Raw genomic sequence first — 23,224 nt, 5'->3', positions numbered from 1 at the left:
AATTCTGCTTTGTATGTCTGTTTATCTTCTTTAAAAATTGTATCTGTTTTGAATCACTCTGTGCTCAGGTTCCAAACTACTCTGTGTATATATGTATGTATGTATGTGTGTGTATATATAAGCTCTGTGTTGCCCATTCATGATAACAGGTAATCTAAAAACATTTGCAACCTTCCTCCCCACCCTTTGGCCCAAGTGTTTTGAAAAGGAACATGTGAGGTATAGGTTGACACTGTCAAATTCAGCCAATTTATTTCACAATTAAGTCCTCCCTACTATACTTAAAAATACCTGTTGAGGTCTCTGAATTTTCAAAGTTAGGTCCTGATTAAGGATGGGCTTGGTTGCATGCAAGCCTTTTGAGCAGGACAGAGCAGATGACATAAAGCACACAAGTGTACAACTCCTAGGAGGAAATATATGTCCGTGCAAGAAGGACTTGCGCATTTTAAACACTCAAGCTCCAGAGTAAATGTCACTGCTCATGTCAATATATGTTAGATGGACTAGATAGGGAAAGGTAGTCAAAGCTCAGGAAAGAATAGTTTGCCCAATAAGGTCTATGCGTGAGCCTTTTCAAACTACTTACAGAAAACAAAATGACCTCTCTTGGGCCTATAACAATTATTATCGCTTGCCTCACTGCTGAAATACCATTATTAACATTCTTTACGAGAAACCACTACTCCTCTTGCCTCTTAGTTGAATCTCTTGGTGGCATTCAGCTATCTTTTACTTACAGCAGACCCACTGAAATAACTGGGCCTAACTAAGACATGTTCATCAATTTCAGTGGGTCTGCTGAATAAACTTACCCTGAAGTCTTCTGGCATGAACAGAGCCCTGGGAGGGGCAGGGCTCCGTCTTACTTTCTGAGGGACCTCAGGGAAGGCAAGGATCTGTATTTTTAGTATTTCTAAATATTAGCACATCATAAAAGATCGGGGTGGTGAAGAATGACAAGGCGCAAAGCACCATCAAGAACAAAGCAAATAACAACAGAAGAGACGGGCTGTCACATTGAGAAGAAGAAGAAAAAGTGTTCAAGAGACATTTGAAAGTCAAAAGCGAGGGTGCCTACTAAGTATCTATTGGACATGTATTTCACAGCAGGACCTAACCTCCAGTTGAGGCCAATGAGGGTTCTGTAACATGTGGAACATCTGTTCTCCTCCAAATGATTTCAGGGATTAATATGGGATTATAAGGTCTCAGGTAAGGGTTCAGGTGGTCTGTAAAAGTATACTGGGTCCAAGTTGTTCAGGGCTATGTATATCAAACAGGCCCATTAGCATATGAGCAGCCAGCGCAGATGTTTTAGCAAGTTGCTGGACCTCTGCTCCCATCAGTAGTCTAGCCATTGCTTTCCGCACCAGCTGGGGCTTCCGGGTGAGGCGCAAGGGCAGCTTGCCACGGAGTGTGGTGCATTAATGCTGGCTTGGGGAAGCAGAGAGGGGAGTCATGCTGCTTCCTGGCTGCCCCCAAATCCTGCACACAGAATCATAGAATTGGAAGGGACCCCAATGGTCATCTAGTCCAACCCCCTGCAATGCAGGATGAAACAATATCTGGTCTCTTCCACACACCCCGCATGGTGCCAGGGAACTAGGAGGAAGAGGAGAAGGGCCAGACCCTCTTTTTCTTTTTAACATTTGCAGCAGGGCTTTTGCAAAAGCAATGTCTTCCATCGAGCTAACTCAAAAGGAGACAGATGCCTCTCTGCCGCCTTCTCCAGAACATAGGGAATTTCAAGAGGGCTTCCAGAGCCCTCGGTCAGTAAGCAAGGCTTCTGGCTCAGTTGTGTACTTGGCACCTCTTAGGAGAACGAATGCAAGAAGCAGACATAAAAGCTCACAGGTCGTAGCAAGAAGGCAGTGATTCTGTCATTTTGACCCACCTCTCTCCGCCGCGACGCCCAGCAGCTCTGCTTAATCTTCCAAACCACAGCGGCCACAAGGAGCAGAGACAAGAAACAGCTGAAATGGAGGAAACAGGAAAAACAACAACAACACTTATTTCCTTTCGATTTGAGATGCAGGAGAATTCGACAGCTAGACCAACAAAAATAGCATTGCACTCTCGTGAACTTCTGTCAACAGATACTAATGGCACATAAAGTGCTTGGCAACATTAAGATTCATGTCTCTGTCTTGTAAGGTGGTGCGCAGCAGGCATTTGGGCGGGGGGGAGGGGGGGAGAGAGAAGCAAGATGTGCCGCTGCGAAGGGTGAATGACAAAGCCAGAATGAGACCATATCACCTGCCTTCACACTTGAGAACGTCAACATAATTCAATCAAGTTATCACTCAACGGTGATGACAGAAGGCCCTGCTAATGCAAATCTCACTGTGACCCAGCAAGGGAAACGGAACGGCAATGTGTGAAAACATGCAAAAGGGATTTTAAATAAGGAATATTTGTTCTGTTTCCTTTCTAATCGCAGGTAACGTCTTATTTATAAGACCAAGTGAACTAGAAAATGAACCCTGTTCATATTGATTTATTCACTGGCTGAGATTTATAGGCCTACTCTCTCCCTAAGGCACAGAGTAGATTCTAGCCAAATGTTATCATTAATCCTCATAAAAACAAGAAAGGGAGGTCACCGTTATCCCATTTTTCAGATGGGAAAGTGAGGCTGAATGATGTACCGAAAGCCAGCTAATGATTCCATAGCTGAGTTGGGATTTGAACCCAAGCCAAATCTAACACTCTACCCATGGGGCTCTCCAGTTTCACAATCGTTTTGTAAGAGTACTCAATTATTTTTCTACATCTGTTATGACAAAGGAAAAGGGTGATCTAATAGCTTTCATATGTCATTACTTTTATCCAGATCTTTCTGTAATTGTTTTTGATCCAATTAATTATAGCAACTTGCCAACCCAGAGCCAGCAAACATTCTTCCCCCATTATCTCAATAACCTTCAAAGCAGCATGCCCTACAGTTAGATAGGTGGCTGCTACTTGCTCCAGTTTACAACCTGGAACAAAGGCAGAAAATTACTTGCCCAAATATTATCTGATGATTTACCAAAGCAAATGCCAAGTCCATTAATAAAGTATCCTTTAAAATCTTCCTATTTCACAGACACGATCTATTCAGCAGACAGAAAATACAAAGAGAGACCTGCAGCGGTTGTATGCAAGTTATTTAATACTCCTCCCCACCTAGCCTTGATGGTTGGGGCATATTTGTCCAAAAGTAAGTTCTTTTGCAAGGTGAATTCTTGTCCGATCAAAAAGAAAATATCAAAAAATAAAATGTAGACCAAAACAAGAGAATGGAATTCTGCTATGCAACATCCCGGCCCATCAAAGCCTCATGAAGAAAGAACCAAGTTTGTTTCTCTCCCTAAAACAAAACCCCACGGTGTCTCTGCTCATGTCCTCAGTCCCAATCCCTTTTCACCATTTCTAAATTCAGAGGCAGAAGTTGGGAGCAGAAATGACTTGTGCAGCCACACCAGCTGCTCTTGGAGGCTTACAGGAGCTCACACTCCTCGCTAGACAGACCGTAACCCACATCAGATATTTGTCCAATGGCTGAGGCCGTCCCGTCTGTGTGAAAAATTCAGCAGCCCCTTAACACTTCAGCCAAACCCTGCTGAGTTTAACAAGAGCCTGTCAAAAGACTTCGCTGAAGTGTCACCCTCCTCTAACTCTTTTGCTACAACTATCTTCTTTGCCTTTTTTAAAAAAAATCCATTTGGGAAGGTATCAGTGGAATATACTGAGCAGCTTTCTTCTTCAACGCTTTCAAAAAGAACCCTTTACATCTTTGTCACAAGGAGGCAGCAGATCCCCGTAAGTGCTGAAAAGCTCACACAGTGGGGCTCATTTTTTATTGCAGTAGGTCAGTCGCCAGCACTTCCAAAAGCATCAGAACTGCAGAGTTCACTTCAGAGTCAGAGCTCTGAACCCCAGATGATCGGGTCATATTTAAAGGTGACATTTCTGACACATAAATGGCACTCAGAAGTTCCACCACGCTTGGGCAACCAGCAACTGGAACCGGCACGCGGCTATGCAGAACATCAGGCAAGGCAAATGCAAGTAAGGTCCTCTCTTAGTTCTCAATGGCTTGTATGGGAAGAAGTGATTGGTCTGCAATCCAGGGCAACTGAAAGGAGGAAATCCTTGCCCTTCACTTTAAAAGAGTGGCAAGAAATAAAGGTTCGGTGGACACCACAATGCTGCCAAATTGTATCCTATTACTTCTGCAAATAACAGAAATAGGAAGGTGACTTTTATTATTATTATTTATTGAATTTATATACTGCCCTGTTCCTGGAGGTCTCAGGGTGGTTCACAGAAAAGGCCTACATAAAAACCACAATATATATAATAAAAATAACAGCAATAACCCAATAATACCCCCCCCAAAGAGCCACATTTTAAAAGGGTATGGGATGTTGATCAGGTCAACCAAAGGCCTGGTTAAAAAGGAACATTTTTGCCTTGCGCCTAAGGTGTATAATGAAGGTGCCAGGCGAACTTCCTCCCTGGGGAGAGCATTCCACAAACAGGGGGCCACTGCAGAGAAGGCCCTGTTCTCGTGTTGCCACCCTCCAGCCTTCTCGAGGAGGAGGCACACGAAGGAGGACCTCAGAAGATGATCTCAGGGTCTTGGTAGGTTCATATGGAACGAGGCGGTCCTTGAGGTATTGCAGTCCTGAGCCATTTAAGGCTTTATAGGTCAAAACCAGCACTTTGAATTGGGCCCATAAACTAATTGGTAGCCAGTGCAGTTGGGCCAGGATCGGTGTAATACGCTCAAACTGTCTTTCTCCGGTGAGCAACCTGGCCGCTTAGGGGAAATCAGGTCAATAGCCCGAGTCATTTGGGTGTTCCAGAGGTCAGCTAGGGCTTCAACAGGGGCGCTAGTCATATCAGCCAGAAAACCCCTAGAGGCATTTGGAATCCCACTGGATCCATCAGCCGCCGAGGGCGGACCTTCCTAATAAATCCCCCGCTTCTGTGGAGAGGAAAAGGTGCTGACAGCCTAAATCTCAACAGGAGTGATCTAACCATGGCAAGGGACATGCCTGCCATGTACGTTGGGATGGTGACATGTTGGGACAGCTACATGGTTGTCATGGCGGCCATGAAGTCCTGAGCCATCCCAGAGCCAGCTGCCTCGGCATGGACGTTGAAGTCTTCCAGAACCAGCAGTCTGGGGGTCTTCAGCACCACCTCTGAGACCAGCTCTGTCCGCTCAGGCAGGGAGACTGCTGGACAGCAAGGTGGGCAGTAAGCCAGCAGAACCCCATATCTGTCCTGATTGCCAAGAACACACACTCTAGACCCCCCACCCCCCAAATGGACAGAGAGCCTGGAGATAGAGAGCAAATCTCTCTAGACTACAACTCTCCCTCCCCGACCCTCAAGTCTGGCCTGATGCTGCACTGAGTACCCAGGTGGGCACAGCTGGGCGAGACCAACTCCACCTTGTTCACCCACCCAGGTTTCCCTGATACATGCCAGGTCAGCCTCCTCATCCATAATCAGGTCATGGGTGAGGGAGATTTTATTCTGGGCCAACCTGGCATTCAACTGCAGCAGTCGCAGACCCAAGGGCTAGCTGATATAACTGCCTGTGCCTTGTGCCCCTTGCCCGGCCCGCCATATCTCCCCCTACCTAGAACCATTGTAATTGAGCCTCCCCCTGCTCTGCTCTCCTCCGCTCCTCCTCTCCTCTCCTCCTGGGCACGTGCCCCCAAGTGCCCTCACGGCCCAGTTAAAAACAGCTGAAACACTAAACAAAAGAATTTAAAAGGATATAAAAACAATTTAAAAGAAGAAGCCCTCTCTGCTGAGCATCAGTCCTTATAAAACCTGTCAGGCCCCGCCCTGGGCCAGGTGGCGAGAGGCAGGAGCCGGGCCCTCAGGCTCTCAGCAAGATGGTCCTTAAATCAAGTCACATCACAGATTCACCTAGGGCAAAGGTAAAGGTAAAAGGGACCCCTGACCATTAGGTCCAGTCGTGGATGACTCTGGGGTTGCGGCGCTCATCTCGCTTTATTGGATGAGGGAGCCGGCGTACAGCTTCCGGGTCATGTGGCCAGCATGACTAAGCTGCTTCTGACGAACCAGAGCAGCGCACGGAAACCCCGTTTACCTACCCGCCGGAGCGGTACCTATTTATCTACTTGCACTTTGACGTGCTTTCAAACTGCTAGGCTGGCAGGAGCAGGGACCAAGCAACAGGAGCTCACCACATCATGGGGATTCGAACCACCGACCTTCTGATCGGCAAGTCCCAGGCTCTGTGGTTTAACCCACAGCGCCACCTGTGTCCCTTCACCTAGGGCAGTGGCTCCCAATTAGCTAAGTACTGTGGAACTCCTGTTTTTCTAAAGCCAAGCCATGGAACCCTACTTTTTTTAAAAAAAGATATCTCTATGGTAGTTTTTGTTAAGTGAATGGTGCCACAGAACCCCTGGGTGGGTTATGTGGAGGGGTCATGGACCACCAGTTGGGAACTAGTGACCTAGCACAATGTACTTGGAACTGTGGTGGGGAGGAAACTTATATAGGCCACCTGAGACTAGGCCGCCCCACCAGAGCATGCACTATGTGCCAACGCCAGGCAGGGACAGGCACCTGTGACGCCGCCACATCAGCATTAGCAGGGTCAAGCCGAGCAGGTGGCGTCCAACCACCCTCTGAATATATTTGCAAGGCTTCCTATCAACATCCCTTTCGTTTGCCATCTGTTGCAGTAGCAAAGCTATAAAAAGGACTGAAGTATCAGACAATAACCTTGGGAATCAACTTTACTGCCACATGAATTCTATTTCTCCAGGAGGATACATCATCATCATCATCATCTCAATTTATTACTCACACTTTACCACAGGTCCCAGGGCATGTTACAACAATTTAAAATTCGGCATTAAAAATAACTGAAACAAATCACAGTGAATGAATAGGGTAGAGCCTAAAAACATATCTCAAGTCTCCTCCTCTCATATGCTCTTCTGGGATTCCCCAAAATAGATGGGCGAATGTGTGGGGAAAGCCCCATTGCAGCAGCTGGATTTCTTCCACTAGGTTCCGCTAGCACACTGGGTGAGTTGAATCTGGCCTCTAGTTTCTCTCATATGCTGAAGACATGCATCTGTTCCTTGCTTCCTGTGCTGCCCAAGAACTCTACTAGGTTCATAGCACAGGACTTGCCCTTTGCACAAGCCATGCTGTCTGTACTTCAGCAAGGCTTCTTCTTCTATATGCTAGACTATTTTATCTTTAACAATACTTTCCACCACTTTCCCTGCTACAGACATTAAGCTAACCAACCTGTAATTTCCAGGATCCTACCCCAGTTCACGCTACCCACCTACAAGAGTGAATCCCTAAAAAAAAACAAAAACACCTCAGTTCTTACTGATAAAGGATTGCAATATGGCATAGGAACAAAAGACAAACCCTTATTCAGATAGCTCAACAGTCGGTCTTTAAGCACTTAGAAAAGGATGCTGTGATTACTAAAACCCAGCATGGGTTTCTCAAAAACAAGTCATGCCAGATGAATCTCATTTCTTTCTCTTTCTTTCTTTTTTTATGGAGTTACAAGCTTGGTGGATCAGGGGAATGCTGTGGACATAGTGTATCTTGACTTCAGTAAGGCTTCTGATACTAACAGTAAAATATTTTAGTTATTTAGAGTAGAAGATTACCTGAAAAAGGTGACAAAGAACTGTACCAGGTCCATAAAGTTACTGTGCTGTGAAAATGCAATCTGTAGAGAAGAAAAAGCAAATGAATTATTTGTTGTTGCATTCAGAAACTCATGTTGCAAATAAGCTATTCCGTTTCCAGGGCTAACATAATAATGAAATCCTGCTCCATTTAGATAGTGTTAACACAGCAACCTGTCACTTAAAAGTGGTGCATTGTTGACATATTTGATACCCCACCATTCTACCAGGTACCCAAGGAGGCTTACAACACACGAAACAATAAAAACATGGTGCCATATTAAAAGCACAAATAGAATAGCAGGATAATAAACATGCATTGCTTAGAACTACAGGATCGTAATCAATACGCTACAACTTCTCTCTCTCATGCTCTATTCATGTCTGAGCACGCATTAATTTATTGGGCTAAAGCTCTGACAACCACAAAAACCTCCCTGGTGCTCGGAAACCACAGTACAGAAGAAGATCGAGATGGTGTAGGGGTTAGGAAGCCATCCAAGTTAAAACAAGATGGGTTCAGGGTCTAAACTTGGGCCCTCTCAGAAGGGGGAATCCTGCAACATAAAAGACCTCCCCTTGAACCATCCTCAGCAATGACTATCAATACATATTTTATGGGCTAATAGCCGTAAATAAATAAATGAATGAATGAATGACTATCAAGACAATCTCTTTTGCAGAGAAGTGAAGAGTAGAACTATGTGCTATGTCCTGCTCTTGATAATGTTTCCTGGCCAAAAACCTCAGTTATTGACTCCTCCCTAGCAACTTCCTCAGTTCCAGTCTTCCCACTTTTTCCCATTACGGAAGCCTCCCTAGAGTGAACACCTCTTAAAGTAGTGCATGGCCCTTTAACTGAGAGAAAATCCCCTGGGAGGCGAGGTCTAAAACTCTTTTCAGCAGCATAGTGAGAGCTGGACCATCAAGAAGGCTGATCGCCAAAGAATTGATGCTTTTGAATTATGGTGCTGGAGGAGACTCTTGAGAGTCCCATGGACTGCAAGAAGATCAAACCTCTCCATTCTGAAGGAAATCAGCCCTGAGTGCTCACTGGAAGGACAGGTCCTGAAGCTGAGGCTCCAAGACTTTGGCCACCTCATGAGAAGAGAAGACTCTCTGGAAAAGACCTTGATGCTGGGAAAGATGGAGGGCAGAAGGAGAAGGGGACGACGGAGGACGAGATGGTTGGATAGTGTTCTTGAAGCTACCAGCATGAGTTTGACCAAACTGCGGGAGGCAGTGGAAGACAGGAGTGCCTGGCATGCTCTGGTCCAGGGGGCCACGAAGAGTCGGACACGACTAAACGACTAAACAACAACAATAAACCATCAGTATCTGCTGGATGATCCTCGAGAATACAGATATCTTGGACTTAGAAGGTTTTAACAATGTATTTGGATGGCATGCATATCTATGGTATGACAAGGTCAAAGTGCATAAAGCTTTCAAAAACCACATTGTTAGAAAAGCATTATATAATGTCTGGATCAGATATAAAGACTTGATGGAAAACAAAACTCCTAGATGGTTGTCGCCATTGGAGGCTAAAGCTGTGAAAAAACTCTATATGGAGGCCAAATGGCCAAAGTACTGGGAAATTTTGGAACAAGAGGGTGATAAATTGAAACTACAGAGTCAAGAGAAATTGAAGACCAAAGTACGAGATTAGCTCCATTATTATCAAATAATGGAGGTTTATAAACAAGACAGGAAAATTGGGTTCCAGGTGGAGAAATCAAAATTAGAAACAGAATTGTTAGAGCCCAATGCTAAGAATTTGTCTAGAATGTATAACTTGTGGCTGAAATGGAATACACAAGATGAAACAGTTAAGTCAGCTATGATTAAGTGGGCACAGGACATTGGTCATAACATTATGTTTGCTGACTGGGAACAGTTGTGGACCACCGGTATAAAATTTACGGCATGTAATGCCTTAAAGGAAAATATTAGGTGGTACATGACCCCAGTCAAGCTAGCAAAAATTTACCACTTGCCTGATAACAAGTGTTGGAAATGCAAAGAAACTGAAGGTACTTTTTATCACCTTTGGTGGACGTGCCCGAAGATTAAGGCTTTCTGGGAAATGATATATAATGAAATGAAAAAGGTGCTTAAATGTACTTTCCCTAAGAAACCAGAGGCCTTTCTCTTGGGCATTGTCGGCCAATTGGTGCCAAAGAAAGATAGAATTTTTTTTATGTACGCCACCACAGCAGCAAGAGTACTTATTGCAAAGCATTGGAAGACTCAAGATCTACCCACTCTGGAAGAATGGCAAATGAAGGTGATAGACTACATGGGACTGGCTGAAATGACTGGCAGAATCCGTGACCAGGGGAAAGAGACGGCGGAAGAAGACTGGAAGAAATTTAAAATTTATCTTAAGAAATATTGTAAAATTAATGAAAGCTAAAATGTCGAGGTTTTAGGGGGGGGAAAGGGGTTTACAGCTGTAAAAGATCAAGTAAAAGAAAAGAATAAGGGATAAATCTGATAAAATCAAGTGTTAGGATTTGCTGAAATAATTTTGGAAATTGGGATGTAGAAAGGGGAGGCTTGGGGAAGTCGACGAAGTAAGGTTTATGAAAAAAAGGATATGAAATTGTACATGTTTGTTTGTTTGTTTATATGTTTGTATGTGTCTATAAAATTTTTTTGTAAAACCAATAAAATTTTTATAAAAAACAACAACAATAAACCATCAGTAGACTGCCAGGCAGGGCTGCTGCAGCAACACCACGCTGAGATACCTGCTCTCAGGCTCCAGCCCTACTCCTTAGCTTTCACCTTGCCTGGAGCGGTCACAGTGTGCTGTCCCAGGTCCTGATGCTGCCGTATCACTGAGATCCTCACCACCACCTGCTAATATTTGCAAACAATCTACGACCAGGACTGCAGACATTCCCACCCATTGCTTTCCTCCCTTGCCCCTGGGCAGAGACTCCTCTGAAGACTTCAGGCACAAACAGGCTTGCACAGACCTCTGTCAATTTTACGCAAAGCAGCTGCTGCGTTTCCAAGATTACATGGCGACAGCCACCCCAGCCCAAGTTTGGCACCAATATGAAAGCTGGCGAGCCAGACCTGGTCTTTTAAGCAGGATGTCACCACTGTGTCACTCATTCCAAGTCTCCAGGGACAGGGCCAAGAGACAGCCTCCTCCTGATTCTTAGATCCTCATATGAAGATTAAAATATGGCAGGAAAAACTGGAGAGAATTTAAGGGAAGCATTCTTCTTATTTATTGTTTTGAAATACGAGGTTACTTTTGTTTTTATAATTCAGGTCACAGAAGGCTTTTACATATTAAAGAATGTTTGTAACACTTTTAATGCAAATGATGAACCGTTTTCTTGGACTTTATCATCTGAGCACGTAGCTGCCTCTGAAGACAGTTCAGAAACGTCAGCTAGTGTAGAATTCAGTGGCCGGGTTGCTCACCGGACTGCAAGACGGTTTGAGCATCTTACACTGATCCTGGTCCAGCTGCACTGGCTACAGATCAGTTTCCAGGCCCAATTCAAAGTGCTGGTTTTGACCTATAAAGCCTTAAAAGGTTCAGGATGGCAATAACTGAAGGACCTGGACCCTGAGATCACCTTCCAAGGCCCTTCTTCATGTGCCATCTCCTTGAGAGGTCCAGAGGGTGGCAACACAAGTACAGGGCCTTTTCTGCAGTGGCTTTTCTGGAATGTTCTCCCCAGGGAAGTTCGCCTAGAGCCTTCATTATAAACCTTTAGGCACCAGGCAAAATGTTCCTTTTTAACCACACCTTTGGCTGATTTGATTGACATCCTATGCCCTTTTAAGGGTGGTTTGGGGGGGGGTTATTGGATTGTTGTTTTTATTTTGATTACCGTATTTTTCGCCCCATAAGACGCACTTTTTCCCCTCCAAAAATGAAGGGGAAATCGGGGTGCGTCTTATGGGGCGAATGCCTGCAAGCCTCGCACGCCCGGCAGGAGGTCCCACCGGGTGTGCGAGGCTTGGGGAGGCAGCCTGTCGCCCGAAGCACGGGGAGCCCTCTGGAGGGCTCCCCCTGCTTCGTGCGAGTGTCTGCAAGCCTCGCGCACGCGGCAGGAGGTCCCACCGGGTGCGCGAGGCTTGGGGCGGCAGCGGACTGCTTGCACGCACCTAGAAGCTTGAGGCGGGCTGAGGTCAGCGTGCCCCAAGCTTCTGCATGCCGGCAAGCAGTCCGCTGCCGCCCCAAGCCTCCCGCACCCGGCAGGAGGTCCCGCCGGGTGCGCAAGGCTTGGGGCGGCAGCGGACTGCTTGCCGGCATGCAGAAGCTTGGGGCGCGCTGACCTCAGCACGCCCCAAGCTTCTGGATTAGCGCAGGGGTCCGCTAGCCCTGGGAGAGGCGCCGGCTCTCCCACGCTAGCGGAGACCTTGCCGGCACGCAGAAGCTTGGGGCGCGCTGAGCTCCGCACGCCCCAAGCTCCTGGTGTAGCGCAGCGCACCTGGGGGGGAAATAAAATTTTTTTCCTTCATTTCCCCCCCTAAAATCTAGGTGCGTCTTATGGGCCGGTGCGTCTTATGGGGCGAAAAATACGGTATGTATTTTGTGGTTTTATATTTTGATTTTATTCTGTGAACCACCCTGAGACCTCTGGGTGTAGGGCAGTATATTAATAATCATGATGATGATGATGATGTTTTAATAAATTTTATCTACTTGTCCTCCTTTTCTATCTCTCAGAGTGTCCATTAGCTTTACAATACACACCAAATCACAAACCCTGAATAGCCATGCTATGGATGGCAGAACTCCCTCCCCATTTATAAAACTTACTGCTATCATAGCAATTGTTAAAAGATACATTAATATTCCAAGATAAGATAGCTGTCTTTTTTTAAACAACAAAAACAGAACAATGGATGTAGTATGAATGCACAACTGCACACACAAGTCAAAATTGATTTCCAATGTTTTCTCTCTCTCTCTCTCGGGACATTATCCATAAATGTGGAACTGAACTGCTTCAATGTCACCACATCTCCAACAGATGTTATTCGCTGTAGTACAAATTCTGCCCAGCTTAGACAGCATGTTTTCCTGCTTCAGATCAAATGGGCATGTTCTGACAGATATCCATTTTCAAGAACTCACATTTGCCTGAACTTGGGGTCCCGCAAGCAGCTTGAAACGATGGAATCAAGTGCGAGTTAATATACTACCAAGTAGAACTGAGAAGACCGACACACTTAGCAGTAAAAGAGGAACTGCACTCATTCCTTCTGCAACAGTCTTGTTTTGAGTGGACCAGAAGTTGATTTACAGTTAGAGAAAGCAGCAACCTAACCCACCAACATCATGGAAGCTAATTCTGCAAGTTATTAGGCCAGTAAGCACTGTGTATTTCATTTCAACAAATTAGAGACCAAATCAGCTATTTTGGATCCAGCGGGGCAAAAAGGAAAAGAAAAGGAAAAAAAGCTTCCAGGATTTTCTGGTTCCTATTTCAGAAAAAAATGGAATGCCAAAACAAATTAAAATACCACACAAAAGCACACAGAGACCCACAAGGTTGAAAAGTACCCAGACTTTCCAGACAGATAAAACAAACAGAAAAATACACCATGCATGCTTTGTATGAAATCCATCTGTTTTCTGTCCTGCCACCTGTATTTCCTGAGTTCTAATGTTCAGAAGAATGAAGTCAAACAAACCTCAGAGCTGTGTTTGAATACAAAGCTGCTGCTCAACTTTCTATTGAAAAACAAATTGCCTAGGTATTTCCCAAGCCATGCCAAAAGTTGTCAAGATCATTCATTTTGGTTTTTGACAGTGCATTGTAAAAGGGAAAATTTTAATACTGCCCTTCACCTCAGGGCGGTTCAGCAGCAGCTGGAGACTTAGATTTCCACTTATATTATTTTTTTAAAGAAATCAGGTCTTCTTGGTTGAATTTTTGAGGCTGAGAAAAGGCAAGGGTGAACCACTAACCTGTAAGAAGAAACAAATCAAGAACCATTCTGCCTGCTGAATATCTCTTCCCAAATCAATAAATGTAAATTCTTTGATACTTTACGGGGGGGGGGTAGCCAAAAAAGGTTCCGGTTATTACACTTTTATTAAATTACAGGGAATTGAATTGCTCCACAAAAGTCCTCCAAACAATGACTACACTGGGGACAAACTTTGAAGAACTTTGACTAAGTCCAGCAACAATCCTTACTGTATCTTTTGAGGGCCTTGTAGTGTTATATTTTCTTGGTTCTGGACAAGAGGACAGATCACAATTCCTCAGAGCCCAGGGCCCAAGAATGACCTCCATAACAGCTACTGGCTTTCACCTTGAGATTCTAAGTGTGAACACACCATAGATGAGGGTCTGAACAGGAGTTGAAGGTTAGAACTAGGGGATGATGCACTCCGGGACAAAATGATAGTTTCCACATGAGAAAAATCTATCATGTGCAAGACTACCCAAATGCTAGGATTCTACAGGAGGAGAACAGGATACGGAAAACAGGGCATAGTTCAGCTTCTTGAGAAGATCAGATTCCTTTAAAGAAAAAAAGCAAACCAACAAGTTTATATCCCTTTTCATGATGTAGCACTGACTGAATAAGTGTGGGCAAATTTCAGACATCGGTGGTGAGGTATGGCTGAATGCAGACTTCAGTGCTCAGAGGTGGAGTTGACCCTCCCATTGCTACAAAACCAGAATTTGGGGTGGAGGAGTAAGAAAATGGTGTCTTTTTCTTTGCAATCTGTATTTTTGAAGTTGACAGAATTTGGATTCCCTGTGTATATACAATCCTGGCTACGCACTGAGGGATGAAAGGCAGAGATAGGGCAAAGAACATGAGAATAAATACTGGTTTTACACTGTCCATATTGTTACAAGCCGCCCCAATCTCTGCTAAGCGGTGGCAAGAGATTCCAGGGTCTTGGCACTTAACCAGGGTTGCATTTCCACTGAGACACCAAGACACAGCACAAAATGACACCTTCAGGAAATATGGTTTATTCACACATATTTACACCTGAGTTTTATGGGGAGAGAGTGCACAGCACGTATATCGTCCTTCCCAGGATTACAGCTTGGGATTCAGGGGCACTCTAAATGCCATCCCCATGTCTCTTTGCAACTGCACGCTCCAGACAATCATCATGGCTGCTTCCCATCAGTCCCAGCATGGAGTTCCTCCCCCTTCTTGCTTCTTCCCAGAAAGCCCTGCTCCCTAAACTTCTGTCATAAAAGGGCATCCTCTTTTTCTTCGGTGACATCACACCCCTGCCTTTACCCTGGCAACCTCCCTCTGTGCCTGGCAAGGTCTTGTTCCTGGTTGATGACTTCCATTGAGGGGTAATGGGTAGCCATCACAACCACTGTTTCTTCAATGACCCGCCATCACCAGGCTGGCCTCATGAAGAAGTTGTTGTTGTTGTTGTTTAGTCGTTTAGCTGTGTCCAACTCTTCGTGACCCCATGGACCAGAGCATACCAGCCACTCCTGTCTTCCACTGCCTCCCGCAGCTTGGTCAAACTCATGTTGGTAGCTTCGAGAACACTGTCCCACTATCTCGTCCTCTGTCGTCCCCTTCTCCTTGTGCCCTCCATCTTTCCCAACATCAGGGTCTTTTCCAGCGAGTCTTCTCCTCTCATGAGGTAGCCAAAATACTGGAGCCTTAGCTTCAGGATCTGTCCTTCCAGTGAGCACTCGGGGCTGATTTCCTTCAGAATGGATAGGTTTGATCTTCTTGCAGTCTATGGGACTCTCAAGAGTCTCCTCCAGAACCATAATTCAAAATCGTCAATTCTTCAGCGATCAGAAGTTAGGTGATGTTATTTCCCAGTCCTTGAGAAATTCAGGAATTTATGAGTCTGCTCAAATTCTGACCCTTCACTGAATGTAGAGATCTGCCCCACCCCAGCCCCTCATAACAAGGGGACCACGTGACCCTTAAATCAGAAAGAATATTCCATGGTGCAATATGCACTGGAATTTTCTTGCACTTCTTTTGCCACAACCTTTGCTATACAATGAAATGACCTGAAAGAGATTTCACACATACATACACACACCGGCTGCTGCCAGGGGGGAGATATTGACCTCTGGAATGCCCCCCTTAGCTGCATTCAGAGAAAACCCAGGAAAAGTCTTGATTGGTCCTTGTTGCTGGTGCAGAAGAGATGTTTTTGAAAAGGAGCCATTCCTTCTTTACTTAGCCATTTCATTTCTCCTTTAGTTGAAGCAGAATGTGTTCTGGATTACTTAAACCACAACAGCTATTAGGGAAAGCTCTTCACAGCTTAAGTAGTCAGACTCGCTGCAGTAGGTAGGTAGAATTCACATGGAACAAAATTGGCGGCGGGGTGGGGGGGGGAGTCTTAATTTTAAAAGTATATATGACTCACTGTTTCCACAGGCAGAGTTTAAGGATTGGAGTTCAAGCAAGGAGACTTCCTGACAAACCTTTAAAACAACAACCCTCCTCTTGGATCTCACGCGTGTTTGTTCAACGAAGCTGGTTTGAATTATCTGCCGTTTGGCAGCAGAGATGTTAGAATCGGGCTAGGATGTTTGCCTGCATGGTTTCTGTTACCTTTTTTTTTTTTTTGGCAAAAGTAATAGGATAATTTATTTCATTTAACACATGTCTGCGCATTTAACACACTCGGGGACATCCAGTGAAGCTGAACACTGGGAGATTCAGAAGAGACAGAAGAAACTACTTTTTTCACATGGTGCAACCATGGAATTTGCTTCCCCAAGAGGCAGTATTGGGTGGGACATATTCCTGGAGAAGAACTATCAATGACCATCTCCACTATCAGACTCTTAATCTTAGTGTCATGGGTTCAAGTCCCATGCTGGGCCAAACAATTTCTGCATTGCAGGGGGTTAGACTAGATGACCCTTGGGTCCCTTCTATGATTCTATGACTAGATGAGCCTCTGGCCTGATCCAGCAGGGCTCTTGTGATGTCCTTACGCATTGTTTTTGTTCTTTCTCTCTGCCCCTCACCTCCCTCAAGAAAAGAAGCTCATGATAAATTGTGTATCAACATAGCTTACCATATCAATACAATCTTATGCCAATGAACCACCACCCCCCCCAAAAAAAAAAACCTACTTGGATGACAAGACTGAAACCTTGTGGTTGGAAATAGGCCAAAGTCCCTAGACAAAGCATTCCAAGGGGCCGTCATGGAAAAAGCCCTGCTCTCCATCCCATGGAACAAAGCTTTTTCTGAAGGCTTTGAAAGCTATGGAGGCTCAGTTGGCGAGAAGCAATCCCCAAGGCGGGCCAGAGACAGCGCCCTGTATATTGGTTTAGAGATGCTTGAGCAGTTTGATTTCTCCAAATTCTGATGCAAACGGACGTGATCAGCATCTCCCAAACTAATGTACAGATCGTAGTGTGATTTCCTCTTTGAGTTTTCCGCTTCTCAAAATCTTGTGGCACACTCAGCGGCTCAAGTAAGTTAGCAAATGTGTATTTTAAAATGAAATGCATTTGGAAATGCATACACTGAGATAAAATATGCATATTATCACCTCACCCCTTATATAACCAAGCTGATCACTGGTCCTTGGCTTGGCAGAACCCATCTTAGCAGGAGAACCACCTGCCATTTGGAATTCTCTCCCATTAAATATCAGCCACGAGCCACCTCTGTTATCTTTTTGGCACCCACTAAAAACCTTCCCATTCCAGCAAGCTTTTTAAGTAGAAACTTTTCCCAGTCTGCATCTGCACTGGGATTGTTTTTAAGAGGCTGTTGTTTTGTTGTTTACCGCCCTGGGCTCCTTTGGGAAGAACAGTGGGATACAAACTAAATTACTTTTAAAAAAATATGAATAATAATATCTAGATGCATATTTTGAGATAAAATACATATTTAAATACAGAGTGTGACATTTGGTGCAGATTCCTCCCCCCACCCTTTTTACGGAAACACTGCAGATTAATGCAGAAATGGGACAAAAGACTTATGAGTGAGAGACTGATCCATCCATCCCTAGCATTAGCCCCAGAAGCTAATTGGCAAGAAGCATTAATACAAGGCAAACTACAGGAGATAAAGTTCAACAGAAAAACCAGCAGCATACAATTTGCCTTTTCTGGCACAGCGCAGATGAAATCCATGCCACGGGAGGAAAGAGAGTATTTATTTCTGAAGCAGCATGAAGTACAGTACTGTTTCCTGGATGCTGCAGGATCTGCTCCCGTTAGCAACTAGAAATTATTCTGCATTTTAAAAGGTGGGCTCCGATTAGCAGCAAAATTAATTGCATTTCTTTGTTTTAGACTCATTTTGCTTTAACAATACTATTGACGATTGTTCAGCTGGCACAGGAGCTCTATTAGCCGAAGCACAAGTAAAATTCAAGACTCAGGTCTCCTGGGAACTTGCAACCTAACCATTCCAAGGTCTGCTCCCAGCGGCAGTTTATTAGGGTAGCATTTGCATGTGCCCAGAAGTAGCCTGGTGTTGGACTTTCTACATAGAAAGATGCAACATCAATTTCCCTGGTTTGCTGGGGGGGGGGGTTGACAAAGGGATGGGTGATGGCGCTGCAGTATTGTCCAAACACCATTTGGACAAAAGAAGTTGGCAGAAGAGGCTTTCTTCCCAGTGGGGCGGCATTCCCCCATAACTCCATACGTAGAAGGGGGTGGGTTGAGCCATGACTTTTCATTTTAGCGTGACAGCAAAACAAAGAGCAGCATATCCTCACGGAAGTGACCGTGCAAACAGCACTCATCACTCAGTAAAACTACTGCCATGTGAACTACTATTGGCTTGGGTTTGCTCAGTTCTCAAAGTTAGAAGAAGATACTTCCTATTTGGAATGAAGCACCCAGTGAGGATGCGGGTGGCGCTGTGGTCCAAACCACTGAGCCTAGGGCTTGACGATCAAAAGGTTGGCAGTTCGAATCCCCACGACAGGGTGAGTTCCCATTGTTCAGTCCCAGCTCCTGCCCACCTAGCAGTTCGAAAGCACATCAAAGTGCAAGTAGATAAATAGGTACCGCTCCTGGTGGGAAGGTAAACGGCGTTTCCATGCGCTGCTCTGGTTTCGCCAGAAGCGGCTTAGTCATGCTGGCCACATGACCCGGAAAAACTGTCTGTGGCCAGCTCCCTTGGCCAGTAAAGCAAGATGAGCGCTGCAACCCCAGAGTCGTCCGCAACTGAACTGTCAGGGGTCCCCTTTACCCAGTGAGGCATAAGGTATATCCCACTGGTTAAATGGGGACAGATGGATGGACGTTTCACCTTGAAACAGCCCAAATTCAAAGACAGCCTTCACAAATATAAAGGAAGTGCAGGGCCTGTTTCTCCAGAAAGATTATTTCATGGTCTGATATGCATTGGAGGACTCTCAAAAGCAGATTTTCGAGGGTCTGCATGGAAAGGACAAGAAGGGAACCTCCAATGCGTGATCTCTACAGGTGCTGCGCTGGGCAAGACCCGTACTCTCATCCAGCAGAACTCTTTTTACACGCGTATTGAGTCTCTGAAAGATGCATGTTCAAGACTTTTGTTCCTTTCCTTCCCTGGCTGCTTCTCCTTTTCGCTGCACTGGCAGAGTTGTCGGTGACCAAGCTGTGCACTTGACATCTGAATCTTGGTCCGGTGCATTGCAGCTTTACCTTTACCGCTTCTTTTAAGTATTCTGCCGCAAACACATTCCCCAACGCTTCAATTGTTTCTCAACGAGAGAGACAGCTCTTTTCTTGGGCTGTCACACAAGCACATATTATTGGATCACTATGGATGCCGTTTCACATATCAAGGTACAGGCTAACAACTTTTTCGCCTTCTCTCCCCTCCCCACCCTGCATCCCATTGTTCCGTTTCATCCTCATTTACTGCATCCAGCAATTTGCTACCTAACTCTACTCCTAAAAATAGATTGCGGTAGATTTTCCATCATTGCAATCAGGCTACAAAATGTTTGTGCTGAACTTCTTGAGAGTTTGTCGCATAGATGCTTCAATTGATGCTGTGCGGGAATGAGCTGGGGGAAGAACGGCGGCAGTAGGAAACCTGCTTTGAAGGGCAGAAGGACACCAAGTTCCACTCAGTGGAGACCAACGGTAGGGAAGCTCCAGCTCACGGGCCAAACTTGGCCGGCCAGGCCATTTTGGGGTAGCCACAACCACCAACCCTACATCTGATTACATGACATCAGGAATGGGGCAGATAAGGCCGAGTGTCAGGGGACTGCCATCGGAACAGGGAAGGGAGGCAGAGGGGCCGCTGGGATACAGGGAGGCTCTGAAAATCTTGAGAAGCAGTTCCTCTTCCTGCGGTGGGGAAAGCCACGCCTCCAGTGGGGAAGAGGGGGCGGGACCAGAGGATGCTGCTGGGAGACCCAGTGCCGCACCTCGTCAGTCTGAGGGTGGGGAAAGCCACACCTCTCGGGTAAAGGGCTAGAGGATGCTGCTGGGAGCCCCGGTGCCACTCCTGGCCAAGCCGGCCAGGAGTGAAGCACATCTCTTCCATCACCCACCTTGCGCAGAGGTGTAAAATGCAAACAAGGAAGGAAAAGGCTGGGGGTGACTACGCTCTGATGTTGGGGGAGGACCCGGAAACGACCACTCCCGGATTCTGCTAGTGATTGAGGCAGACATGAACTGATGGTTCTGCACTGTAAATAGTTTTGCACCCAAATAAAACCAGGTAAAGACAGGTCGGAGTCCTGCCTGGTTACTCACGAGCAACCACCGGCGAACATCTGACACTGAGGTTTTCCAAGATCCACCAGGAGCTTCAAGCATGCTCCCACCCTTGCCTTCCCTTGGGCTCAAGGAGGGGAAGAAGTTTCCATTCAATGGAGGAAGCTGCTCCTCCCTCCCAGCGCTGCTTCATTCAAGCTATTAGCTTATATTCATCTGGGAGGATTTTCTCTGTACAGAAGGAACCAGCCTATTCGCTGTTTTCCTTATCCTAAAGGGCAGGAGAACAAGTTGCACATGGAGGCGTCCCAGGGCTGTTATGCGGCACCGATCCAGCTGATTCTATATTATTCTCAGTCTATAAAGGAGCTGCTAAGGTCTTGTTCTAGCCTGGATATTGCCTGGGGGGGCGAAATGCGTGGAGCACGTGCAGAGGGTCTTTTTCCATGGTGGAACTGCAACTCCAGAATTCCCAACCGAGGTCCCTGCTCATCTGGGTCACTTTCTAGCTGTCAGTAGTAAGTGAAGACATTTATATTCTGACAGGTTCCTTGATTGATTTCCACTGTCTTTTTGATCGATGGTTCTTCGCTGCTTGCTCGGATGAGCACTTTGTTACAGGGAGGCTCCTGGTCTATAGTTGCATCATCTTACTATTGTAATACTTCGGATCTGCTGCTGCTGTTTCACAGCCAAATCTGAGATTTTGCACTTTTGGTACAGGGGATTTTGCGGGGAATGTTACAGGCCACATTAGGCAATTTTCAGGAAGCAGAGGAGAGTGTTATAGAGACATATAAAGTGCGTCAGGGGTATGAACCGCCCTGAGACCTCCGGGTATAGGGCGGTATATAAATTCAATAAATAATAATAAAATAATAGAATCATAGAATTGGAAGGGACCCTGAGGGTCATCTAGTTCAACCCCTTGGAATGCAAGAATCTCAATTAAAGCATCCATGACAGATGGCCAAACAACCTCTGCTTAAAAACCCCCAAGGAAGGAGAGTCTACCGCCTTCTGAGTGAGTCTTTTCAGCTGTCAAACAGTTTTTACCTTCAGAAAGCTCTTCCTGTGGTTTACTAAGAATCTCCTTTCATGTAACTTGAAGACATTCGTTCAAGGCCTACTCTCCAGAGCAAGAGAAAACAAGCTTGCTCTGTCTTCCATGTGAGAGCCCTTAAGATGGCTATCCTGCCTCCTCTCAGTCTCAAGGTCTCAGTCTCAGTCTCAGTCTCAAGGATGTCACATAGAGGAGGGAGAAAGGTTATTTTCTGCTGCTGCAGAGAAGCGGACACGGAGCAATGGATCCAAACTACAAGAAAGAAGATTCCACCTAAACATTAGGAAGAACTTCCTGACAGTAAGAGCTGTTCGACAGTGGAATTTGCTGCCAAGGAGTGTGGTGGAGTCTCCTTCTTTGGAGGTCTTTAAGCAGAGGCTTGACAACCATATGTCAGGAGTGCTCTGATGGTGTTTCCTGCTTGGCAGGGGGTTGGACTCGATGGCCCTTGTGGTCTCTTCCAACTCTAGGATTCTATGATTCTATGATTCCTCTTTTCCAGGCTAAACATGCTCAGCTCCTGCAACCATTCCTCATAAGGCCTGGTTTCCAGACCCTTGATCATCGCACCTTACCATTTCCAGATGATATCTAACCCCTGCTCCCCCCTCCCTCTCACACAGTGTTGGCAGCTATCACAGGACAGAGAAAACAGATCAATACAAAAGCAACATTTTCCTAAATAACAATTTATAAGGAAGATTAAACAATTAACTTCAAAGGCAGACAAAGCCAATCATAAAAGCTTATATAGTGTTTATTGATCACTCACATTCTTATAATAATTTTTGGTTCTGAACAGGCTAATGCATCTCTTTTGAGATTTCTTCCCATATTAAAATTCACATTTCCTAATTTGTATCTCTGAACTCTGTGTGTCCTCTTCTCTTCTTAAAAATAATAACTGATTCACACCCAGCAAAGTCTTTTAACAAAATGAACTTCAGGTGTGCATTGACTGTGTATTCCCCAAATTATGGGGTGGACCAGGAGAGGTTTTCACATGTTCGAATTTGGTATGCCCTAAATTTCAAGTTGTTCTTTGGATTTGCCTGCCCTTGGTCCAAAAAACAGTGTGGTTGGGATTTAACACTAGGCCTATTCAGAGTAGACCCACTGAAATTAATGAACACGACTAAGTTGGGTCAATTAAATTCAACAGGATTACTCTGAATAATAATTCGCTTAATTTCACCCTGAATTTTTAAAGTGACACTGCATTATTATTATTTTCTAAAAAGCAAAACCAATCTGACAAGCTCAGTGCGAGTAGGGAGGGGTGGAGAAGTGGAGAAATCATTTGCTCTGACTGGCACTGTTTCTGAACCCAAATGTTTGACACCACTTACAACACACACCAAGTCCTGAGAGCCACTCAAGTACAGTCGTACCTTGGTTGTCGACCACCCTGGAACTCAGACATTTTGGCTCCCAAATGCCCAAAATCCGAAAGTGATTGTTCCGGTTTGTGAACGTTCTTTTGGAACATGAACATCCGACAGGGCTTCTGAAGGCCAATCAGAAGCCGCGATTTGGTTTTCAAACGTTTTGGAAGTCGAACGGATTCCGTTCAACTTCCACGGTAGGTATGACTGTATAAGTCCAGGATCACTGTCCCTCTGATTGGCTCCAGGAAATCTAGAAATTTCACCTCTTTGTCATGACTGGAAGACATATGTAGCCATTCTATGTAAGGGTAGTTGAAGACATTAATCACTATAACAGCTCCTCTTTCGGATGCTTCCTTCATTTAATTCTGCATCTCAATGCCTCCCTGAACATTTTGATTGCAGGGACAATAGCACACACAC

General features: G+C 45.3%; 1 protein-coding gene across 1 annotated transcript in view; it reads right to left on the bottom strand.

Annotated features, from left to right (window-relative positions):
* Nucleotides 1-23,224, bottom strand: part of ATRN (attractin) — a 167,776-nt gene that overhangs the window by 38,191 nt on the left and 106,361 nt on the right. Inside the window, 2 exon segments of the mRNA XM_081206904.1 lie at nt 1,898-1,976; nt 7,683-7,744. Of these exon segments, the coding sequence (XP_081063030.1) occupies nt 1,898-1,976; nt 7,683-7,744 (141 nt within the window).

Source organism: Podarcis bocagei (assembly GCF_964188305.1).
Source record: "Podarcis bocagei genome assembly, chromosome: 9".
NCBI lineage: Eukaryota > Metazoa > Chordata > Lepidosauria > Squamata > Lacertidae > Podarcis > Podarcis bocagei.
This window is presented reverse-complemented; position numbering and strand designations above follow the sequence as displayed.